The sequence below is a fragment of the Nerophis ophidion genome, linkage group LG05 (genome assembly GCF_033978795.1).
Source record: "Nerophis ophidion isolate RoL-2023_Sa linkage group LG05, RoL_Noph_v1.0, whole genome shotgun sequence".
NCBI lineage: Eukaryota > Metazoa > Chordata > Actinopteri > Syngnathiformes > Syngnathidae > Nerophis > Nerophis ophidion.
The window spans coordinates 28,594,529-28,619,077 of record NC_084615.1 but is presented as its reverse complement, the minus strand read 5'-3'; the positions used below and the strand labels follow the sequence as shown (position 1 = coordinate 28,619,077).

The window sequence follows — 24,549 nt, the reverse complement described above, 5'->3', positions numbered from 1 at the left end:
CCCGGATGGCAGAGCTTCTCACCCTACCTATGGTCATGAGCTTTGGGTCATGACCGAAAGGATAAGATCACGGGTACAAGCGGCCGAAATTAGTTTCCTCCGCCGGGTGACGGGGCTCTCCCTTAGAGATAGAAAAAAAGAAAAAAACTCAGACTTCACATTCCTTAAAAGAGATGATTGAAGGAGTTTCCATCACCACATTTAGGGGAAACTTTTCTGAGGGGGATGGGGGGCTCACCCTCGCCCGGGGTGCCAAAATATCTAGATCAGGGGTGGGCATTACGTCGATCGCGATCGACTGGTCGATCTCGGAGGGTGTTTCAGTCGATCTCAAGCCAGGCATTAAAAAATATACATAAAAATGAGCAATCATCAATCATACCAAGACTTCACTTTCGTCAGTTGTTTGACATTCTCGGCACCCGGGGATCTTGTGAGATGACGCTGGCTGCTGCGAGCTCATATTTAAGAAAAAAATCACTAACAGGGCGGACGCAGAGAAACACATTTTATTTCTAGAGACTCCGTACCTACTGTCAAAACTCTAAAGACCGGCTGCACAGTTCCTGTCTTCACCATAAAAGACCTGTTTCATCCTGCCTGTGCTAACAAAATAAGAGTCTCAGAAAGCTAGCGTGCACAAGCTAGCAAGCTACAGAGTTTGATGCCAATGTATTTCTCCCCCGCCCTCAGCGACCGCTTTCTCACTTGCTTGCCCACCCGCACTCTCACTGACGTCACTCACCTGCTGCCAGACATTAAAGGGCCACACACATATGCTACTCTCATAACAAAGTGTTTAAAAACGAATATGCAAGTTGGACAAATGAGATGCCAAATCCAACCACTTTCATGTGGTATTGGACAGAAAGGAGGACTTTTTTTTTCCTCCATTTGAAAATGCGGACGTTATCAGCACCACTGTCTGATTCCAATCAATGCAAGTCATCAGAATCAAATACACCAACTTATATTCTTGTCTTCATGAAAGAAAGGAATCTATGTGTGTTAAACATGCTTGTATTATCATTAAACACCATTAACTTGTTAACAAAAAAGTGTCTTTCATAAATAAATAAATATAAATTATAAATAGGAATGAGGTAGATCTCCTCGACTTGGTCAATTGAAAAGTAGCTCACTTGCAGAAAAAGTGTGAGCGCCCCTGATCTAGATACGGCCCTGCTCCTGCAGTATCTCCATTGTATTGCAGCTATTATTTCGATGTCCTGCCTTGCCCTGCAGGGATGCTCCGAGTAAACAGTCTGGCATGGCATGACGTCACTGCGACGCCAGCCACAGCAGCTCGGTGCCTGACCGTCCTCCCGACGATGCAGCGTGGTTCTGCAGCACGACGCACGGAGACGCAGCAGCGACGTGGAAGCCGTGCAGGATGTTGATGATCTCCTTATTTACCTGACGCCTCTGCGGGGTGTGCGCGCTTTTTTTTTTCAAAATCCACTCCTGCTTAATAAAGTCACGGCGGACGAGAGAGTGAATTGTCCATTTCAAGTGTAAAACCACCACGAGCCTGGAGAAGCAAGATGAAATTTCCAAGTGAAAACCCAAGAAAACCAAGGACCAGCCCTTCACCAGGTTAGACATCTCTCTTTATTTCTCACTTGACGTTTGTGCCAATGCACGCCTGTTATTTGCAAACATGCTGCAATCAACTCCTCATCATTCTCTGCATCTCCTGGCTATTTTAATTTTTTTTCCACCAGATGTGCTCATGAAAAATGTATAGTCAAGTTAGTGGACTGCAGCTCCTTCAATCTGGTGAAAACAAATGGTGTTGTGGTGCAGTGGAGGTCTGTTAAACATCATAAACCATCGAATCTTGCATGGGTGTCACCTCTGGGGGTTTGCACAGGCTTCCACCCTATCATTTTTAATTTACATAGTGTTATTGTCACACATCACTGGAATATATATCACTGTTTTCATAAGTACACCCTGGAAGTTTAATTGGTTGTGTATCTTCAATCAATCAATCATTCAATCAATCAATCAATCAATCAATCAATCAATCAATCAATCAATCAAAGTTTACGTATACAGCCCTTAATCACAAGTGTCTCAAAGGGCTGCACAAGTCACAATGACAGATCCTACATCAGGAAAAAACTCAACCCAATGGGATACAATGAGAAACCTTGGAGGGGACCGCAGATGTGGGGAGCCCACCCCCGGGGAGACCGGTGCAATGGACGTCGAGTGGATCTAGTTGATAATGTGAGAGTCCAGTCCTTAGTGGGGCCAGTGAGGTATTCAGCGTAGAGACAGATGAGTGGTCCATCCCGGGTCCCGACTTTGAACAGCTAGCGTTCTGTGGTCACCTGATAGCCTTCCCACGCAGGAGAGGGGGGCAGAGCAGAAAAGAGACGGCAGATCAACTGGTCTGAAAAGGGGGGTCTCTTTAAAGGCTAGCATACACAAATGAGTTTTAAGACGGGACTTAAATGCTTTGACTGTACCTTGCAAAACAACAAATTGAGAATATTTAAAATACATTTTTGTCTGATTACAAATGTGATTAAAAATGTAATTGTTTTAATAATTTGCAAATTCCATGTATCGGTATCAGCATTGGTATGACCGATACTGCCCCCGAGACTACTTCGTATTGAGTCGATATGGCAAAATATGTAGTATTGCGCGAAACTAATGTATTATACTCAAACAACAGAAACAATACATTTTAACAGGGATGTAGATAGAACCCCGTTACTGCAGAAAGTAACACGATGTTAAAGGGAAATTAATTTAATTATCGTAGACTAATACTACGTTTTTAGGGAATTAAAATGATGCAATATGCGACCGCATATGTCAGCAGGTAGATAAGATAATAAATATATTTTTCGATGCTTGTCCCCCCGCAGAATTTTAACATGTAACATGCCTTTTAAAATGAAAAAAAAACTCTTAGATAAGAAATATTGTACAAAAACAATACAACAGAATGTGTAGTACAAACAACCACAGTAGTTTTATAAAGTAACGCCGGATTGTAGTCAGCTGGAGGCGTGTCTTAATGAAATTAAACAATGGATGTCCGCTAACTTTTTGCAACTCAACGCCAAAAAAACGGAAATGCTGATTATCGGTCCTGCTAGACACCGAACTCTATTTAATAATACAACTCTAACATTTGACAACCAAACAATTAAACAAGGCGACACGGTAAAGAATCTGGGTATTATCTTCGACCCAACTCTCTCCTTTGAGGCACACATTAAAAGCGTTACTAAAACGGCCTTCTTTCATCTCCGTAATATTGCTAAAATTCGGTCCATTCTGTCCACTAAAGACGCTGAGATCATTATCCATGCGTTTGTTACATCTCGCCTCGACTACTGTAACGTATTATTTTCGGGTCTCCCCATGTCTAGCATTAAAAGACTACAGTTGGTACAAAATGCGGCTGCTAGACTTTTGACAAGAACAAGAAAGTTTGATCACATTACGCCTGTACTGGCTCACCTGCACTGGCTTCCTGTGCACCTAAGATGTGACTTTAAGGTTTTACTACTTACGTATAAAATACTACACGGTCTAGCTCCATCCTATCTTGCCGATTGTATTGCACCATATGTCCCGGCAAGAAATCTGCGTTCAAAGGACTCCGGCTTGTTAGTGATTCCCAAAGCCCAAAAAAAGTCTGCGGGCTATAGAGCGTTTTCCGTTCGGGCTCCAGTACTCTGGAATGCCCTCCCGGTAACAGTTCGAGATGCCACCTCAGTAGAAGCATTTAAGTCTCACCTTAAAACTCATTTGTATACTCTAGCCTTTAAATAGACTCCCTTTTTAGACCAGTTGATCTGCCGTTTCTTTTCTTTTTCTTCTATGTCCCACTCTCCCTTGTGGAGGGGGTCCGGTCCGATCCGGTGGCCATGTACTGCTTGCCTGTGTATCGGCTGGGGACATCTCTGCGATGCTGATCCGCCTCCGCTTGGGATGGTTTCCTGCTGGCTCGGCTGTGAACGGGACTCTCGCTGCTGTGTTGGATCCGCTTTGGACTGGACTCTCGCGACTGTGTTGGATCCATTGTGGATTGAACTTTCACAGTATCATGTTAGACCCGCTCGACATCCATTGCTTTCCTCCTCTCTAAGGTTCTCATAGTCATCATTGTCACCGACGTCCCACTGGGTCATTATTGTCACCGATGTCCCACTGGGTGTGAGTTTTCCTTGCCCTTATGTGGGCCTACCGAGGATGTCGTGGTGGTTTGTGCAGCCCTTTGAGACACTAGTGATTTAGGGCTATATAAGTAAACATTGATTGATTGATTGATTAATATTAAGATTTTACTTTCCGTGATGTGGGATCTGAGCTGAGGATGTCGTTATGGTTTGTGCAGACCTTTGAGACACTCGTGATTTAGGGCTATCTAAGTAAACTTTGATTGATTGATTGATTGATTGAATAATTTACAGCATTCACCTTGGAGAGCAGACTTCTACGGAATCTCCTTCCAGCTGCTTTCCCGTCAAACACACCATCAGCAGCTGTTCCATATTATAATAGATAAATGATGGATAGTTTCTTTCTGCTTCAATATGGTGCAGACTTGCTGTGATGAGCTCCAACTCATCAGTAGAAGCATTTAAGTCTCACCTTAAAACTCATTTGTATACTCTAGCCTTTAAATAGACTCCCTTTTTAGACCAGTTGATCTGCCGTTTCTTTTTTTTTCCTCCTATGTCCCATTCTCCCTTGTGGAGGGGGTCCGGCCCGATCCGGTGGCCATGTACTGCTTGCCTGTATATCGGCTGGGGACACCTCTGCGCTGCTGATCCGCATCCGCTTGGGATGGTTTCCTGCTGGCTCCGCTGTGAACGGGTCTCTCGCTGCTGTGTTGGATCCGCTTTGGACTGGACTCTCGCGACTGTGTTGGATCCATTATGGATTGAACTTTCACAGTATCATGTTAGACCCGCTCGACATCCATTGCTTTCGTCCTCTCCAAGGTTCTCATAGTCATCATTGTCACCGACGTCCCACTGGGTGTGAGTTTTCCTCGCCCTTATGTGGGCCTAGCGAGGATGTCGTAGTGGTTTGTGTTGTGGTTTGTGCAGCCCTTTGAGACACTAGTGATTTAGGGCTATATAAGTAAACATTGATTGATTGATTGATGAACTGCTTTACTAAGTTGACCACGTGCTTGTTCACGCTTTGGATGATTTATTTATTAATTTCAATGATTATCCACTACTTCTTTTTAGCACACACTTTCTTCCTTCACATGTTTAGAAAAAGAAAGTTATGTCCACTTTTAGCTGTAAGGTAATGCTAGCGGGTGAGACCAGATATTTTGGTCGGATCTTACGGTTCCCAAAGTTGGCCCATGGACGGAATGCCAAAAGAGCCCCCCGATGAGGACAAGAAGCCAAAAGGGCACCTGACGAGGACAAGAAAAAAAATCCAAACAGGAGGGAAAATGCCCAAGCAAAAGCATGGCTAATATTGGGAGAGAACCTCCAGTAAAGCGTCAACGTGATAATGAATCTTTATCAGACATAACATCAAAAACTGCATTTTAAAGTATTATTTAGCACCTGAGACATGAAGCCAAAAATATTACAAAATTCAAAACCAGGGAAGTTGGCATGTTGTGTAAATGGTAAATAAAAACAGGATACGATGATTTGCTAATCTTACTCAACTCATATTAAATTGAAAAGACTGCAAAGACAAGATTCTTAACGTTCGAACTGGAAAACTTTATTTTTAGCAAATATTAGCTCATTTGGAATTTGATGCCTGCAACATGTTTCAATAAAGCTGGCACAAGTGGCACATGCTCATCAAACACTTATTTGGAACATCCCACAGGTGATCAGGCTAATTGGGAACAGGTGGGTGCCATGATTGGGTATAAAAACAGCTTCTATGAAATGGTCAGTCATTCACAAACAAGGATGGGGCAAGGGTCACCACTTTTTGCACAAATGCGTGAGCAAATCGGCAAACATTTTAAAAACAACATTTCTCACTAAGCTATTGCAAGGAATTCTGGGATTTCACCATTTACAGTTCGTAACATCATCAAACGGTTCAGAGAATCTGGAGAAATCACTGCACTTAAGCGATGATATTACGGACCTTAGATCCCTCAGGCGGTAAAAAAAGTGACATAAGTGTGTAAAGGATATCACCACATGGGCTCAGGAACACTTCAGAAAACCACTATCAGTACCTACAGTTTGTCACTATATTTGTAAGTGCAAGTTAAAACTCTACTATGCAAAGCGAAATTCATTCATCAACAACACCCAGAAGCACTGCCCCGGATTTGCTTGGTCCGAGCTCATCTAAGATGGACTAATGCAAAGTGGATAAGGTTCTGTGGTCTGACGAGTCCACATTTCAAATTGTTTTTGGAAACTGTGGACATCATGTCCTCTGAAACAACAAGGAAAATAACCATCCGGATTGTTATAGGTGCAAAGTTCAAAAGCCAGGCTTTGTGATTGTATGGGGGTGTATTAGTGCCCAAGGCATGGGTAACTTACACATCTGTGAAAAATGTTGTTTCTCAGTTTGAACATTAAGTATCTTGTCTTTGCAGTCTATTCAATTGAATATAAGTTGAAAAGGATTTGCAAATCATCTATTTTTATTTACGAAATACACAACGTGCCAACTTCACTGGTTTAGGGTTTTGTATTAGATCAGTTCCAAAGCACATTATTTTCAGATTATTGTCAAACAGAAATTTTTGTATAAACACGCATCATATATCTGGGTGGGAGCCTTTTTTTTCTTGCCATAAAATACGATTGGAACCACTTCACCGCACCAACAAGTGGTGGCAAGGCTTGTAACTCAAATTGATTCTCGCAACCTTGAACATAACAATTAGCTGAGAGACACTTTATAACCCAAAACAGACTGAAATATCACTGTTCCAGAATAAGTAATAATATATTTAGTCAAGCTAAGTTTAATTTGTTTTTCCAGTAGAAAGCACCACTTAAAAACAGTTAAGTATACGGGATTTTTCAAATGTTTTTTTTATAGTAAAGCAAACAAAAAAGTTTTTACATTTTTTTTTAATTTTACACACAGTATTGTTTTTAAATAAAATCGATTTAAGTAGAATTTGTGTGAATCAATTTGATAAGCCAAGTTTACCCGGAAGTACTTTGACGTGTATTCGGGTTTGCAGGTAAACAAACGTAGAAGAAGACCAAGGAGGACTCGCAGAATTAACAATATGCACAGTGGCAAGTTTGGAGATTTTTACTGACATAATTATACGTTGGAGAGCAGCAAAACCCACACCAAAATTGCGACCGCCTTGAAACTACTTCCGGGGGAATGCAGTTATCAAACAGGTTTGCAAACATTGTGTTTAGATCAGGGGTGTTGAGGGGTGAAATCTGACAGCAAGTAACAATATAGACATACACATATTTATAGCCTATACATTTATATATGTGTGTGTATATATATTAGGGCTGCGAATCTCAACTCGATTCAATATCGATTCTTGGGGTTACTATTCTATTCAAAATCTATTTTTTTTTTCAATTCAACACGATTCTCGATTCAAAAATAATTTTTTCCTGATTTAAAAGGATTTTCTATTCATTCAATACATGGGATTTCAGCAGGATCTACCCAGTCTGCTGACATCCAAGCAGAGTAGTAGATTTTTGTAAAAAGCTTTTAAAATTGTAAAGGACAATGTTTTATCAACTGATTGCAATAATGTAAATTTATTTTAATTATTAAACGAACCAAAAATATGACTTATTTTATCTTTGTGAAAACATTGGACACAGTGTGTTGTCAAGCTTATGAGATGTGATTCAAGTGTAAGCCACTGTGTCACTATTGTTCTTTTATTTTTATTTTTATAAATGTCTAATGATAATGTCAGTGAGGGATTTTTAATCACTGCTATGCTGAAATTATAACTAATATTGATACTGTTGTTGATAATATTGACTTTTGTTTCACTACTTTTGATTTGTTCTGTGTCCTGTGTGTCTTCTCTCAATTGCTCTGTTTATTGCAGTGTTGCTGGGTCGGGTTTGGTTTTGGAATTGGATTGCATTGTTATGGTGTGTTTATTGTTTTGTTGGATTGATTAAAAAAAAATATATATATACATATATATATATTTTTTTAAATGAGAATCGATTCTGAATCGCACAACGTGAGAATCGCGATTCAAATATATATATATATATATATATATATATATATATATATATATACTATATGTATGTACATATATATAGATATCTATATATGTGTACATATAAGTATATGTATGTATATATATAAGTATATGTATATATATATTATATATAAGTATATATATCATATAATGAAATTAGTGTGTGTATATATATATATATATATATATATATATATATATATATATATATATATATATATATATATATATAAATATATATATATATATATATATATATATATATATATATATATATATATATATATATATATATATATATGTATATATACTAATTGCATACCAAATTGAAAAGGAACGTTTGCCAAACATGTAAAATTGTGACATAACTACAATTATTTGTGCAAAAATAGCACTTCATAGTTTGTATTGATTAAAGCAAGCTATAACAGACTGAACAACACATCAGATCCTAACGGCAATGTTGTAGGAAGTATAAACAGTAAAACAATGAATATTGAGAGCATGTGAAAGTTCAACTTCACCTCGTTTATTTCCCTGACAACCTCCTTAAAGCTTTGGAATCAGTCAGAAAAATCAGGCAGCTAAAATGCGCTAAGCATTGGGGAAGTTTGGAGAAAGTGTTTTTCATATAACCCATCATGCACTTTAGTGGATTTATATATGCATAATATACAAAATTGGCCCGTAGTTTGGATAACAGGGTTTGGACGTTTTTTGAGAGATAATCTCCCTTAATGAGTCATTTTTTCTGCTTTCTGCACAAGCCTCAGTCCATTGTGTGTACCTTCGTCGTCGTCATCATTTTGTTTGGCCAATTGTGGGAACCACTGGGTTAGGCTAAAATAGATCGATAGGATTAGATACGATTCTAAATGTACTTGAGGTGTCATGGCAGAACACTTTTTTTTTAAATTGAAAAATTATAAATCCATCCATTCATACATTTTCCACCGCTTGTCCCTTTTGGGATTGCAGGGGGGCGCTGGAGCCTATCACAGCGGCATTCAGGCGGAAGGCGGGTTACACCCTGGACAAGTCCCCATGTCATCGCAGAAAAATTATATACTTGAGTAAAAAACAATCGTCAGCATTGTAGACATTAAAATGTGAATACAGTAACAACAATATATCAATTTAGATTTTTTTTTATAGCTGTGATGTTTTATTTACATGAACACATGCTTGATAAAATGCTTTTTTTGTATGCAATTTATATTTCATGAATGCTCCGGAATCCCAAAATAACATGAACATCCAAAACTGAAAACGCCCTTGCAGAGTTGATCACTGAATGTTGATGCTGGTCGCATGTTTTTCAAGTTTCGGGGTGCCTTTGTTCCACACACTGCCTGAGATTTAAATTATTCTTGTCTTTCAGTGGCAGTTCAGACCAACCTGGTCCCGCCCAAGAAGATGCAGCCCGGTATGCTGCAGTCCAGTCTTGTGCACGCCAGCGTCGCCACCATGCAGAACCCCATGGGGTGCACCCTGCCCCGGGTCTCTCGGCCCAGCAGCGTGGTGGCCAGCATGGAGGCTGATGGCTCAGCTCTTTTCACCATGATGAAACTGAAGACGGTGTTGGCGGTGTTTGTCGTGGTGGTGGTCTACCTGGTGGCGGGTGGGCTGGTGTTTCGGGCTCTGGAGCAGCCATTTGAAAACAACCAGAAGATCACCATCACCGCTGAGAAGGCAGCGTTCCTGCAAAAACACACGTGTGTGTACGCGGACGAGCTGGAGGTGATCATCAAAGTAAGAGCAGATGCTGATTTCTTCCATCTTAGCCCCCCGTTGGGTCCATTAAGAACTCATCTACTCAAAGCTGAGCTTCATATTGATCTGAGCTGAAGTTAAGCTTGATTGATTCAGACATGTTGGCAGTGTTTATGTTTCAATAATTCACTGTCAACATTTGGGAATTCACACAAGAACATCGAATCTCACCTCATTTCAGTTCCAGTAATACATTTAATTTGGCCCCTTGACAAAAGTGTTAAAATTCACACAACCAAGGCTGTTGATGGGTACTGAATTTGGTACTTTTCTGTCCTGGGCATGACGTTTAAGTGCATCCGGCAGTAGAGGCTCCTCTATGGGGTCTTAGGGCACTGGGAGGTTAACCCCTTTACTACTGTTACCCCAGGTGGCCCTTGGCAAAGGCCTACATTAGTACCTGACTGCCCCCAAGCCTGGGATATGGTGAAGACCTCAACAGCGGAGCAGGCGGAAGATGGTAGATTTAAGAACTACAACGGCTGCTATGGCAAAAGAAGGGTCCCCAGTCGTCTTACACTCCATGCCACTGGACCCTGACCCGATTCTGTCAAGGATCGTGTGGTGACTGTCTGTGCACCAGTCTCCCCAAGTTAAACTAAGTCACGCACAGGCATCATCCATAAAAGGATAAACCCCCCTACCAGGAGGAACGTCATACTCGTTCGAGTGACTGCCAATGATGACTTTTATAGACACCGACTGAATTCTGTTGTTACTAAACATAAAATAGAACGGTGCCCTAGTTCAATACATTTGTTGCACATGACGACTTTTTGGGCAAACAATCACTCAAGCAGCATTCACGGCGTACTCGGTCAGACTACCTTCTTGTAATGTTGATAGAAAACACTTAAAAGTACTGTTAGGCTCCACTTTTTTCAAAGTGTGCTGGCATGATGCTAATATACTGTACATTGAATATGTCATTTGCCGTATTTTCTGGACCATAGGGCGCATAGGGGATTATAAGGCGCACTGCTGATGAGCGGGTCTATTCCGGCTCATATTATGATTTCTTTTCATATTAAAAACACTTCTTTGTGGTCTACATAACATGTAATGGTGGTTATTTGGTTAAAATGTTGCATAGATGATGTTTTACAGATCATCTTCAAGCCGCTTTCTTACGATCCTTTCAGGATGCGCTGTTTTGTGGGCGGTCTTATTTACGTGGCTCACCTTCGACGGCGTCTTCTCCCCGTCACACTTGTTGCAGCGGTGTAGTGTGCAAGGACGGGAGTGGAAGAAATGTCAAAATATGGAGCTAACTGTTTTAATGACATTCAGACTTTACTTAAATCAACAACGGAGTAGCATCTCCTCATCCGTGGCTCACTAGTGCAGTGGTTCTCAACCTTTTTTAATTTTGTAATTCAAGTACCTCCTAATCAGGGCAAAGCATTTTTGGTTGAAAAAAAAAGATAAAGAAGTAAAATACAGCACTGTGTCATCAGTTTCTGATTTATTAAATTGTATAGCAGTGCAAATATTGCTAATTTTTAGTGGTCTTTCTTGAACTATTTGGAAAAAAAGATATACAAATCATTAAAAACTTGTTGAAAAATAAACAAGCGATTCAATTATAAATAAAGATTTCTACACAGAAGTAATCATCAACTTAAAGTACCCTCTTTGGGGATTGTAATAGAGATCCATCTGGATTCATAACTTAATTCTAAATATTTCTTCACAAAAAAAGAAATCTTTAACATCAATATTTATGGAAAATGGCCACAAAAAATCCAGCTGTCAACACTTAATATTGCATTGTTGCATTTCTTTTCACAGTTTATGAACTTAAATTCATATTTTGTTGAAGTATTATTCAATAAATATATTTATAAAGGATTTTTGAATTGTTGCTATTTTTTAGAATATTTTCAGAAAAATCTCACATACCCCTTGGCATACCTTCAAGTACCCCCAGGGGTATTTGAGAACCACTGCACTAGTGCAACAAAAAGGCCGGAAATGTGTCCCGTGAAAAACAGTCGGACCGGAACTCTCTGATAACTAAAGGTCCTTGGGTGAATAATGTACACTCACTATACCGGTATGTTTTAGCACTTTCATGGCGAGTTTACTGACGGATATAAGTAAGAACTTTACACTACTTTACATTAGAAATGGCAACAGAAGAGGATGAATGTCACGTAACATGAAGATAGTGAAAAAAAGAAGCTTGTCAGCACTGACTCCAAAGGCGGAGGCGCGCTTATTTTCAGGACGTATGCAGATCCCAAATACAGATCAGCAGGTACCAGAAGGTAAAAACACCAGTTAATATCTTACCTTATACACACACCATAATTATACTCATATGTTGAAGCACAGTACAATCCATCAAAGGGTGCGTCTTCATTGCTTAACAAAGTCTCACTAAAACATTTTGATAGATTGTTGAGCGCCGTGTGTAATGTTCTATATTTTCAATGGAACACATAACATTTTTTTTTTTTACTTGAGTCGTATTGCAGTCTACACATATCTCTTATATGTGATTGGCATCTACTGGTCACACGTATGTATCATTTTACCAAATAAAAAGCTTTGAGGTCGGTAGGCACAACCAAAATGATTCTGTATTGTATTTGTATATTTAAAAAAAGGTAATTGAAATGTCTTCCCAAAACTCCAATCTCATGTCCATGGTCCTCATCCACGCAAGTAGCATTTCACACCATCGATATACTCCCACAATAATGTAATATACTCTTGTGTTGAACATACTTTGCCAATAAATCTGAATCTGATAAATAAGACGCAATCTTAGCCTCTCTTCTCTTCGCAGCACTCTGTTGAAGCTGTGAACGCTGGTGTCAGTCCCGTTGGAGATACCTCTTACAATTCCAGCCACTGGGATCTGGGTAGTGCCTTCTTCTTTGCTGGGACAGTCATTACAACCATTGGTACTCTCATGTTTACTAAAAAGACTTACTGTGTTTGTTGCAGAACACAATTTATTGTGTGTTATCTTTATAGGTTATGGTAACATTGCCCCGAGCACGAAGGGGGGAAAGATTTTCTGCATTTTGTATGCAATATTCGGCATCCCACTGTTTGGATTCCTGTTGGCAGGGGTTGGAGACCAGCTAGGTACCATATTTGTCAAAAGTATTGCCAAAGTGGAGAAAATGTTCCGGGTGAGTGACATTTTTGGTGTGATGATTTGAACATCCATCCATCCATTTCCTACCGCTTATTCCCTTTGGGGCTACGGGGGGCGTTGGCGCCTATCTCAGCTACAATCGGGAAGGCGGTGTACACCCTGGACAAGTCGCCACTTCATCGCAGTGATTTAGACATATGTCACGTCAATTTGATTAGTGTCTTGAGAAATTGTCTGCAGACACTGCACCTGAAGTAACACGACACTCCTACATTAAAGAGAGAAAGAAAACATTTACGTTTATATCACATACTTTTTAGTAATGGTCAATGGGGCGGCAAGGCTCGGATGGTGGAGGGTACCAGGTAAGGTAGTACATTATACCGATATTGGTTTAGTTCCCGGATACTAATGAATCATATTCAGTATTATACCGCCTCTAGAAAGTGTCGGTCTCCCCCCCCCCCCCCCCCCCCGTCATCACTCCGTGTCATTGCAGAGGAGCATGTTCGGCAGCGCACAATCACAAAGTACTTACAAGCAGACACAGTGTTTAGACAGAAAAGGGAGAACAGACGCATTTTGGTTTAAAAACTAACGATAAAGGTGAAGTTATAACACTGAAACGCCCTCAGAAAGAAGTGCTTTAAGATATGGCTAGTTAGCTAGCGGCTATAGTCCATCCGCAGTCCGCAGTGTTTTAGCAACTTCTAAATCACTAATCAGGGACGGCGTGGCGCAGTTGGAAGAGTGGCCGTGCGCAACCCGGGGGTCCCTGGTTCAATCCCCACCTAGTACGAACCTCGTCACGTCCGTTGTGTCCTGAGCAAGACACTTCACCCTTGCTCCTGATGGGTGCTGGTTAGCGCTTTGCATGGCAGCTCCCTCCATCGGTGTGTGAATGTGTGTGTAAATGGTAAATGGGTTGTACTTGTATAGCGCTTTTCTGCCTTCAAGGTACTCAAAGCGATTTGACACTACTTCCACATTTACCCATTCACACACACACTGATGGAGGGAGTTTTCCATGCAAGGCGCTAACCAGCACCCATCAGGAGCAAGGGTGAAGTGTCTTGCCCAAGGACACAACGGCAGTGACTAGGATGGCGGAAGCGGGAATCGAACCTGCAACCCTCTAGTTGCTGACACGGCCGCTCTACCAACCGAGCTGTAAGTAGTGTCAAAGCGTTTTCAGTACCTTGAAGGTAGAAAAGCGAGTACAACCCATTTACCATTTAATCCTCGCCTCCACGGCGACAAATAAAGAACGTTTCTTACAAATATCATCCCTGCAGGACGAGGAATAGCTAAACATGCTTCACTACACACTGTAAACAAACGCCATTGGTGGATCTACACCTAACATCCACTGTAATGATACCAAGTTCAAGAGTGTATCTAGTCCATACTACTCTGATTACATTTACATTCCTTAGCATCACAAAATCTTCTTTCGTTTTAAAAAAAAAATTATATTATGTTTATAAATTCACAAATTATGTCCCTGGACAAATCAGGACTTTGAATATGACCAATGTATGATCCTGTAACTACTTGGTATCGAATTGAGACCCAAATTCGCGGTATGATCCTAAATTAATGTAAAGTATCAAACAACAGAAGAATAAGATAAGTGATTATTACATTTTAACAGAAGTGTAGATAGAACATGTCAAAAGAGAAAGTAAGCAAATATTAACAGTAAATGAAAAAATTGATTAATAATTCATTTTCCACCACTTGTCCTCAATAATGTTGACAAAATAATAGAATGAGAAATGACACAATATGTTACTGCATATGTCAGCAGACAATTAGGAGCCTTTGTTTGTTTTCACTTACTACTAAAAGACAAGTTGTCTTTTATGTTCACTATTTTATTTAAGGACAAACTTACAAAAAGAAACAAAATATTGGTATCGGGACAACAGTTGTTCCAAGTTAGATTCCAGCTTTCGCCGTCATGGTCACGGCCGTAGTGTTTCGGGCAAGACACTCCGCCCACCGTGCTCCCAGTGGCACCCATACTGGTGTATGAGTGTGCAGAGCTCCCTTGAAAAGGAGATTCCTAATCTCAATGGTACTCACCTAAGTAAATAAAGGTTTAAAAAACAAACAAAAAAAATGTTTGGACTTTTTAGGTGTGTGGAAGTTGCTTCCTTGCAGTCCCACTGTCAGACTCGGCACAGGAGTCCAGCATGCAAGGCTAACAAGCTTTTTAATGATCGTATGTTTTTTTAGCCAAAGTTTTCTCCAGACTTTTCAGTCTCACCAATCCTCCTTCCTCTCTCTGCTCCCGGCCCCTTACTGTTAAAGACAACATATGATTAGATTACACGTACCACCTGTGAAATCTAATCAACTGCCAGCATATGCCCCGTCCCTGCCCAATGGTGCTCATCCTCAGTCCCATGGACAGGGCGGTGACTTTTCCTCCTGCAAGCAGTGCTGACTACACCTCCCTCCACATACTGAAGTGTTCGGCCCTCAATTACGGGACAATTTTTATCACCCAGCGTGAATGGTAGATACGACACCTTTTTTAGCTGCACGTTTACGTTGACCAGGGGGATGAGCTGCCCAGTGTCTTGGCATTCCGTGGATCTAGAAGGCACAAAACATAAAATAACAAGGACACCTGTTCACCACTTCGGCACGTCACTTCGTAGGCTGCTACAGTGCTCACAAATGCAGTCTTCGGTGTGCTTGATCATATTCCAAAACCGGAAATTACCCAATATGTTACATCATACAGTATGTCAGCAGCCAAAGGAGAATACGTATTTACATATAAATAATAATTAAATATGATTATAAAGTCATGATGTATGAAAATAATACAACTTATTATTGTATGGTAATGTGCACAAAGAGTCTCACCACTGATGCTACATCTAAATTATTATTTTTTTTAAATTAATTATTTAATAGAATACATTTTTTTTTAAAGTCCATATTTGTCTGTCCTCAAAATCTGCCTAATCTCCCTAAAAAGTAAGGCACAAATGTAACTGCATAAGGATGCAGGGAAAAATAGTGCAGCAGAGATTGCACAGAAAGCAAAACAGTGAAGCGCAGGCAACACTATGCAGCAGGGTGAGGTGTAAAGCAAAGCAAGGCACATTTATCCTCTCCTGTCCTTTGTATGTGGCTGGATAATTTACAAAATAAGTATCCTAATTGGCAACCAGGGACAGGTGAGGGAGCCAGCGCTCAGACCAAAGAAGTGGTGGCAAATGGAACTAACAATAAGACGGCTGGACAGGAAATAAAACAAAATAAAAGAAACTCATAATTGTCATTTTTGTTATGTCCATTCTATTTTAAAAGGTTGAATATTTGCTTAAAGGTATCATCATTTTGGTACACACCAGTTTTATTAAATTTTTTTTTTAAAGTTATTTTGAATTCTAATTCCAATTTAAAACATCTTAAGGCCCAAGCTGTTTGTTTACATGCTTCTTTTATTTCTCCTTGCGATTTGGGCTTATTGGCCCCTAATGTGTATTTAATGTTTAGTGACATGCTAATTCTAATTACACTTTTTTTTCCCCAAATTCGATTATACTTTTCTGACACCACCAGATGGCAGTATAAGTGTCCACATACGCGTCCATAAGACCCCAATTCAGTAGTGTACACAATTTTGGAAATAAGAGCTAAAAGGTGCTGTCCACGCATGTGGCCACTAAGGCATATAGAGGTTTTAATGCATATTTTCCATTCTATTTTTTAACGCATTCTTCTGTATTTTGTCATTTTTTTCAATTTTCAATTATTCCATTGATTTCTGTGTTTTTATTTCTTATTTTTGAAAAAAACAAAAAGCAAATACAGTACCAACAATTTCCAACACATTCATTTATTTATTACAGAGCATATTACACCGATTCATTCCTGTCATAGAATTGTAAATTATCTTCAATAGTAATAACTCAGTAATTTGTGTGTTTGTGTGTGTGTGTGTGTGTGTGTGTGTGTTGGATGGCTTCTGCAAACAGAACAAACACAACCAGATCAGTCAGACTAAAATCAGAGTGGCATCGACTCTCCTCTTCATCTTGGCGGGCTGCATTCTGTTTGTGACCATCCCAGCTGTGATCTTCAAGTACATCGAAGGTTGGACAGCGTTGGAGTCTACATATTTTGTCGTCATCACCTTGACAACTGTTGGAATAGGAGACTATGTGGCAGGTGAAGTCTTCTTTATTCTATGTAAAATAACAAAAAAAAAAGAGCGTAAAATTGCTTATGTACTATGATGGGCATACTTTTGACCGTTTTTTTTTTTTTTTAAATGTGTACTTGAACTCAAAAAATAGCATTTTCTGTATTACAAGTGGAATTTAACTATAATTATAATTGTAATTATAATTTAAAAGATGAAATTAAAACATTAAAAATATGCCATTTCTTCTAATGTTAATAATCGATCTAGTCATTTATTACCCCCCCACCCGAACCCCCTCCTGCAGGTGGAAACCGCAGAATTGCATACCGCAAATGGTACAGACCACTTGTGTGGTTCTGGATCCTGGGTGGTCTGGCGTATTTTGCGGCTGTGTTAAATATGATTGGCGACTGGTTGAGGGTGCTTTCCAAAAAGACCAAAGAAGAGGTATGTATGTAAAGGCTTATTAAATAATATGTTTACAATATAGAAAAAGGTTTGCAATGTACTGTAAGAGTTTGTGCCAGAGTCAGGCGTGTCCAAACTTTTCTGCCAAGGGTATGTGGGGGCCATTTTGATATTGGTTTATTTTCTAAGAAAAATAATGCTCCAAATAGACATTATATATCACACTGTATCAAACAGTGTTGAAGCTGAGCGTCCATTGATCTCAATGGAGGAGCATGGAGTGGGTTGTTAGACCACATCAAAACTAGACAATCGTTGAATAAATGTTCGACTTTGTCATGCCCATCGGATGCTTCACGTTTCTGGAAGTACACAACCCAAAACCAGTGAAGTTGGCACGTTGTGTGAATGGTAAATAACAAACAGAAAACAATGATTTGCAAATCCTTTTTAACCTATATTCAATTGAATAGACAAGATATTTAATGTTCCAACTGAGAAACTTTTTTTTTTTTTGCAAATAATCATTAACTTAGGATTTAATGCTAGCAACCTATTGCAAAAAAGTTGGCAAAGTGCCATTTTCACCACCGTGTTACATGGCCATTTCACTTAACAACACTCAGTAAACGTTTGGGAACTGAGGAGACCAATTTTTGAAGCTTTTCAGGTGGAATTCTTTCCCATTCTTGCTTGATGTACAGCTTAAGTGGTTCAACAGTCCGGGGTCTCCGTTGTGGTATTTTAGGCTTCATAATGCGCCACACATTGTCAATAGGAGACAGGACTGGACTACAGGCAGGCCAGTCTAGTACCCACACTCTTACTATTAAGCCACCCTCTTGTAACATGTGGCTTGGCATTGTCTTGCTGAAAAAAGCAGGGGCGTCCATGAGAACGTTGCTTCGATGGCAACATAAGTTGCTCCAAAATCTGGATGTGGCTTTCAGCATTAATGGTGCCTTCACAGATGTGTAAGTTACCCATGCCTTGGGCACTAATATAAAAAAAAGGAGCTTATTGACGACAGCGTGGACTGCAATGGCAGACTTTGGTTAAATGTATACCATATATGGATAAACCCACCTACAATCTGATTTATCTGCTATATCACTAAGTTGCGATAATTAGGTTGGCCGCTCTGGAGACACTGTGGAAACGCTCCCTACCCACACTGATTGGTGCCTCGTCCGAGCTGTTGTGAATTAAATGACCATAGTAACTAATTAGATTACCATATTAGCTTGAATATTATACAAAAGCGAAGATTCCAAGCATGGAAATACTTCGTATAGTTCAAGACTTACGGTCATTTGAAAACATCACTGCACATCATAATGGCAGCTACTCTTTCCATCTTGAAGATCTAAAAACAAGTATTTGGGCCACATTTTTGGCCGAGGTCTGCACTAAAGTAATTTATGTGTTTTGCCAAAGGTTGTGGAAATCAAAGCCCATGCAGCAGAGTGGAAAGCTAACGTGCGAGCAGAGCTTAGAGAAACGAGACGGCGAATGAGCGTGGAGGCCAGCGACAAGCTCCAAAGAGCAGCCACCATTCGCAGTATGGAAAGACGACAACTGGGCCTGGATCAGCGCGCCCTTTCTCTGGACGTGCTTTCTCCAGAACGCCGGGCCATCTTCAATAGCCTGGATACCAACAACTACAAAACCTCCTCTCAGGAAAGCATCGAGGCAAAGTTGAACAATTTCCGGCAAAGAGGAGCCGAGACTTGTGACCGGCAATCCAACCACGAATCCGAGGACGACATTTCTAACCGCTTGGGCTCCGTCCCCAAACCGGCCAAACGAAACAGGAATCGGGACCTGAGAAAGAACATCCCTGAAGACGCTCTCCGTCCTCGCAGTGAAGCCTACGGTTGGAGCACGCCCACGTTCGACTGCAGCACGCTCGCTATGGACGACGGTAAGAGGAAGGAAGAGGATCCGAAAGAGAACGAAGACAAAGAGTGCAACACCAGTCTGTCAGACTTTCCGTTGTTTGTAGATGTTCGAAACGTACAAGCCTGCAAGTCGCACAACGGGTTGTTCCTTGAACCAAACGGAGGGGAAAAACTTGAAATGCAAGAGCTGCATCATGAGATGGGCCCATAGTTGTTTTTACATCGACACCACATGTTTGAAATCCCACCATTCGTGCCTTAAGTTGTCCTTTCTCCAGTGTGTGTTGAGACTTTGTCTCCTTGTGTACCTTAGGTTCAACATTACTCCCCTTACTCCACAGAAGTGATGGACGTACAGTACAGTGGTATCTCGGCTTGCCAGTGTAATTACCTTCGCCAGGAGGTTAGGATGAGCTTACTGAGCCTGAATCCCTTATTAATGGACAGCAAAATGAATGAATCATAGTTTTGAAAAAGAAAAAAAAAACACTTGCGTCAAGTTGCGTTCCATTGCTATGTGTTTTCTGGTCACCTTCTCCCGGGCAGAAGGGCGACACGGCAGTGCGGCTGGATCAAAAGAGGCGTCGGAGAGGCTTTACTGAACTAAAAGTTGCTTTATTACAAGCGAGCGTCATTATACAGGACTGCAGTTCCTGGAGGAGGTCAAGTCAAAAATGAGGCACTCCTAACTTGGAGAAACCAAACCATCAGTTTTATATTCCTCCTTCCTGTCTTTGGGTGTGAGCTAAGTCAGGACTATAAAAGGAAATGTTAATTATAGTGTTACAGTTAAATAACTATGTGTATGTGTGTATATACATATATATATATATATATATATATATATATATATATATATATATATATATATATATATACATATATATGTATGTATATACACACATACATACATATATATATATATATATATATAAATATATATTTATCAGGATCAGACATTATTAATTTTATAATTTATTAATCCCCCAGGGGAAATGAACATTTTCAGCACAATCCCATTCAAGATCAGACAAACATTATAGGGAGACAGAACAGGACCGCTGACGGGTCTGCCAACTTCCAACGCCCCTTACAAAAAAGGTGAAATACAAGTAAACATTGGGAGGTTGTGAAAAAAAAAATACAAATGATAATATATATATATATATACGTGCACACACACACACACTTATATATATATATATATATATATATCTGGATATATATATATATATATATATATGGATATATATATATATATATATATATATATATATATATTTATATTTATATATATATATATATATATATATATATATATATATATATATATATATATATATATATATATATATCTGGATATATATATATATATATCTGGATATATATATATATATATATCTGGATATATATATATATATATATCTGGATATATATATATATATATATATATATATATATATATATATATATATTTATATATATATATATATATATATATATATATATATATATATTTATATATATATATATATATATATATATATATATATATATATATAAATATATATATATATATATATCCAGATATATATATATATATATAAATATATATATATATATATATATATATATATATATATATATATATATATATATATATATATATATATATATATATATATATATATATATATATATAAATATATATATATATATATCTGGATATATATATATATATATATATATATATATTTATATATATATATATATATAAATATATATATATATATATATATATATATATATATATATATATATATATATATATATATATATATATATATCTTGATATATATATATATATATATATATATATATATATATATATATATCTGGATATATATATATATATATATATATATATATATATATATATATATATATATATATATATATATATATATATATATATATATCCATCCATCCAGTTCCTACAGCTTATTATATATATATATCTGGATATATATATATATTTATATATATATATATATATATATATATATATATATATATATATATATATATATATATATATATATATATATATATATATATATATATATATATATATATATATATCCATCCATCCAGTTTCTACAGCTTATTCCTGTTCGGGGTGGCGGGGGGGCGCTGGTGCCTATGTGAGCTACAATCGGGTGGAAGGCGGTGTACACCCTGGACAAGTCGCCCTCTCATCGCTGGGCCAAAACAGATAGACAGACAATATTCACACCCTAGGGCCAATTTAGTGTTGCCTAGCAACCTATCCCCAGGTGCATGTCTTTGGAGGTGGGAGGAAGCCGGAGTACCTGGAGGGAACCCACGCAGTCATGGGGAGAACATGCAAACTCCACACAGAAAGATCCCGAGCCCGGGATTGAACCCAGGACAACTCAGGACCTTTGTTTTGTGAGGCAGATGCACTAACCCCTCTTCCACCGTGCTGCCCATATATATATAATATATATATATATATATATATATATATATATATATATATATATATATATACACATATATACATATATATATATATATATATAAATAAATAAATAAATGGGTTGTACTTGTATAGCGCTTTTCTACCTTCAAGGTACTCAAAGCGCTTTGACACTACTTCCACATTTACCCATTCACACGCTGATGGAGGGAGCTGCCATGCAAGGCGCCAACCAGCACCCATCAGGAGCAAGGGTGAAGTGTCTTGCTCAGGACACAACGGACGTGACGAGGTTGGTTCTAGGTGGGATTTGAACCAGTGACCCTCGGGTTGCGCACGGCCACTCTCCCACTGCGCCACGCCGTCCCTCTATATATATATATATATATATATATATATATATATATATATATATATATATATATATATATATATATATATATATATATATATATATATATATATATATATATATATATATATATATATATATATATATATATATATATATATATATATATATATATATATATATATGTGTGTGTGTGTGTGTGTGTATACTGTATAGCTCAGGTTAGAACACTCGTCTCTCAAATCACCAAACCTTATTAAAATGGATTGAAATGTATCTAATTGGTGCTCTCTGCCCCCGAACACATCATTTTAACATTTAACATGACTTAAAAAGGAAAAAGAAAACACTTTTAAATAAGAAATATTGTTTAAAAAACATTTCAATATGATGTTGTACAAACAAGTAATGTACTAATGTACACCATTGAGTTTGGACTTCTATAGTATTATTTCAACTGTTACTCCATCAAACACACCATCACCAGCTTCTTAAAATTTTCATAGATCATTTTTTGCCATTTATATATTATTTCAACGTCCTTGGCGTTTTTTTGTTTTGTTTTTTTTGCTTTTATCCAATCCTTTTCTTTCAGTAAATTGGTAGTGCTACATTTAGATACACACACCTAGGTCATGTTTTTTATGAGTTGTTTCTTATTTTAATGCACATCATCCACTTCTTCTTCAATGCACTGTCCTTCACTCTCACTTTCTTCCTTCATGTGGTTGGAAAAACAATTTTAACTCCATTTCTGCTATAAGTTAATGCCAGGAAGTAAGACTCAGTGTTCTGGTCAGATTTTACGGGTCCACTCTGAAATTTGCCAAGCCTACTAATGGTCGGGAGGCTGGTAACTCAAAGTGTGTCTAACAACCTAAAGCAGAACTATTATCTCAGAGACAGCTCACGTACCAAAAAAAAAAAGTGAACTGTGGAGCTGATTGGCCGAGGTACCACTGTATTTTATAGTCATAGCTTTGTCTAATTCTAAACCACTCTGTTGATGTCTAGAGTAAAACAAAGTGGTCTTTTCAACAAGTGCTAAAGGATATCGACTTTGGTAAAAAATAAAATAAAAATAAAGATACAGATTTCTTCAGCATAGTAGCAGAAGGACTGGACCCACTGCAGAGTGCCAACATGTGGACTAGAAGATGCATGTTTGACTCATGTCATGAATATGAGTCTTCTGGTAGGCAGCTGGAGTCCAATATCAAGATTTTTTTAGCAGATGTTCTTTGAGTTTTTAAGTGTCAATACTAGCATTTTAATGCCCCGAATTGTTGACTCTCCCTGTTCATCCAGCACTGATTTTATGGATTAAGAGTTTTCTGCAGGACATGCCACGTCACGGGTTAGTAAATGGTTTTAAATCTGGTCAACTGTTTTTAAAGACCAACCTAATTTTGTATCGTATCCCACTTTCTCCTCCCTGTGTAAACCAACGACATCAGTGGCAACAGAAACTGTCAAGGACTGCTGTCGGTCTTGAACCCCAAGATGCAGAGATGGCAGACGTAGCGCAGGAAAACATTGACTTTAATGTCAAGATGCAGGGAAAACAGAAACCAGGAGACAAGCAACAGTATGCAGGATACATACAATCATTGAGCCCTGACTGGAGGGCGAGGCAGGCATAAATAGTGGCCTGATTGGCATTGTGTGCCAGGCTGCCAATTAGGGACAGGTGAGGAAAACGAGCGCTCAGGGAGACATGCAGGAAATGCAACCAAAATAAGAGCGCTGACAGGAAATAAACAGAGGAAACCCAAACATAACCCAACTGTCAGTAACAAGCCTGACAGAAACGACTCTTAAAAAGAATCCAGATGACGTGGCTCATGTGGCAGACAGGAAATTGCTGACCACACTGTCCATAAACCCATGGGCACTTTTAAGAAATCTCCCTCGATCTCGATGTTACAAAAACCAGTGAGTGATGCTGTGGGATCAGATCGCTGTCTGGTATTGATGGTCAGCTGGTGAAGCAGGTGCAGTCTTTCAAATATTTGGAGAGGGGCACTGTCGGCCCCTCAGCACACACGGCGACTCAATCTACCTGAAAGTTCAGCAGCGCTTCCATCTTCTAAGGCAGGGGTCGGAAACCCGCGGCTCTGGAGCCACATGCG

The 24,549-nt window shown here is 38.8% G+C and overlaps 1 protein-coding gene across 1 annotated transcript; it reads left to right on the top strand.

Annotated features, from left to right (window-relative positions):
• The first annotated feature begins 1,448 nt into the window (after positions 1-1,448).
• Positions 1,449-20,340, top strand: kcnk10a (potassium channel, subfamily K, member 10a). The gene is made up of 7 exons (XM_061899570.1): positions 1,449-1,596; positions 9,579-9,949; positions 12,765-12,882; positions 12,956-13,116; positions 17,084-17,276; positions 17,558-17,700; positions 19,099-20,340. The coding sequence occupies exons 1-7, from the start codon at positions 1,545-1,547 to the stop codon at positions 19,771-19,773; spliced, it is 1,713 nt and encodes a 570-aa protein (XP_061755554.1). The 5' UTR covers positions 1,449-1,544; the 3' UTR covers positions 19,774-20,340.
• The last annotated feature ends 4,209 nt before the right edge of the window (positions 20,341-24,549 follow it).

Bases quoted from the DNA above. Each gene is read 5' to 3' on its own strand.
- kcnk10a (XM_061899570.1), top strand. From the start codon at position 1,545: ATGAAATTTCCAAGTGAAAACCCAAGAAAACCAAGGACCAGCCCTTCA. The intron at 1,597-9,578 runs GTTAGACATCTC...CTTGTCTTTCAG, and splicing joins AAGGACCAGCCCTTCACCAG to TGGCAGTTCAGACCAACCTG. The intron at 17,277-17,557 runs GTGAAGTCTTCT...CCCCTCCTGCAG, and splicing joins AATAGGAGACTATGTGGCAG to GTGGAAACCGCAGAATTGCA.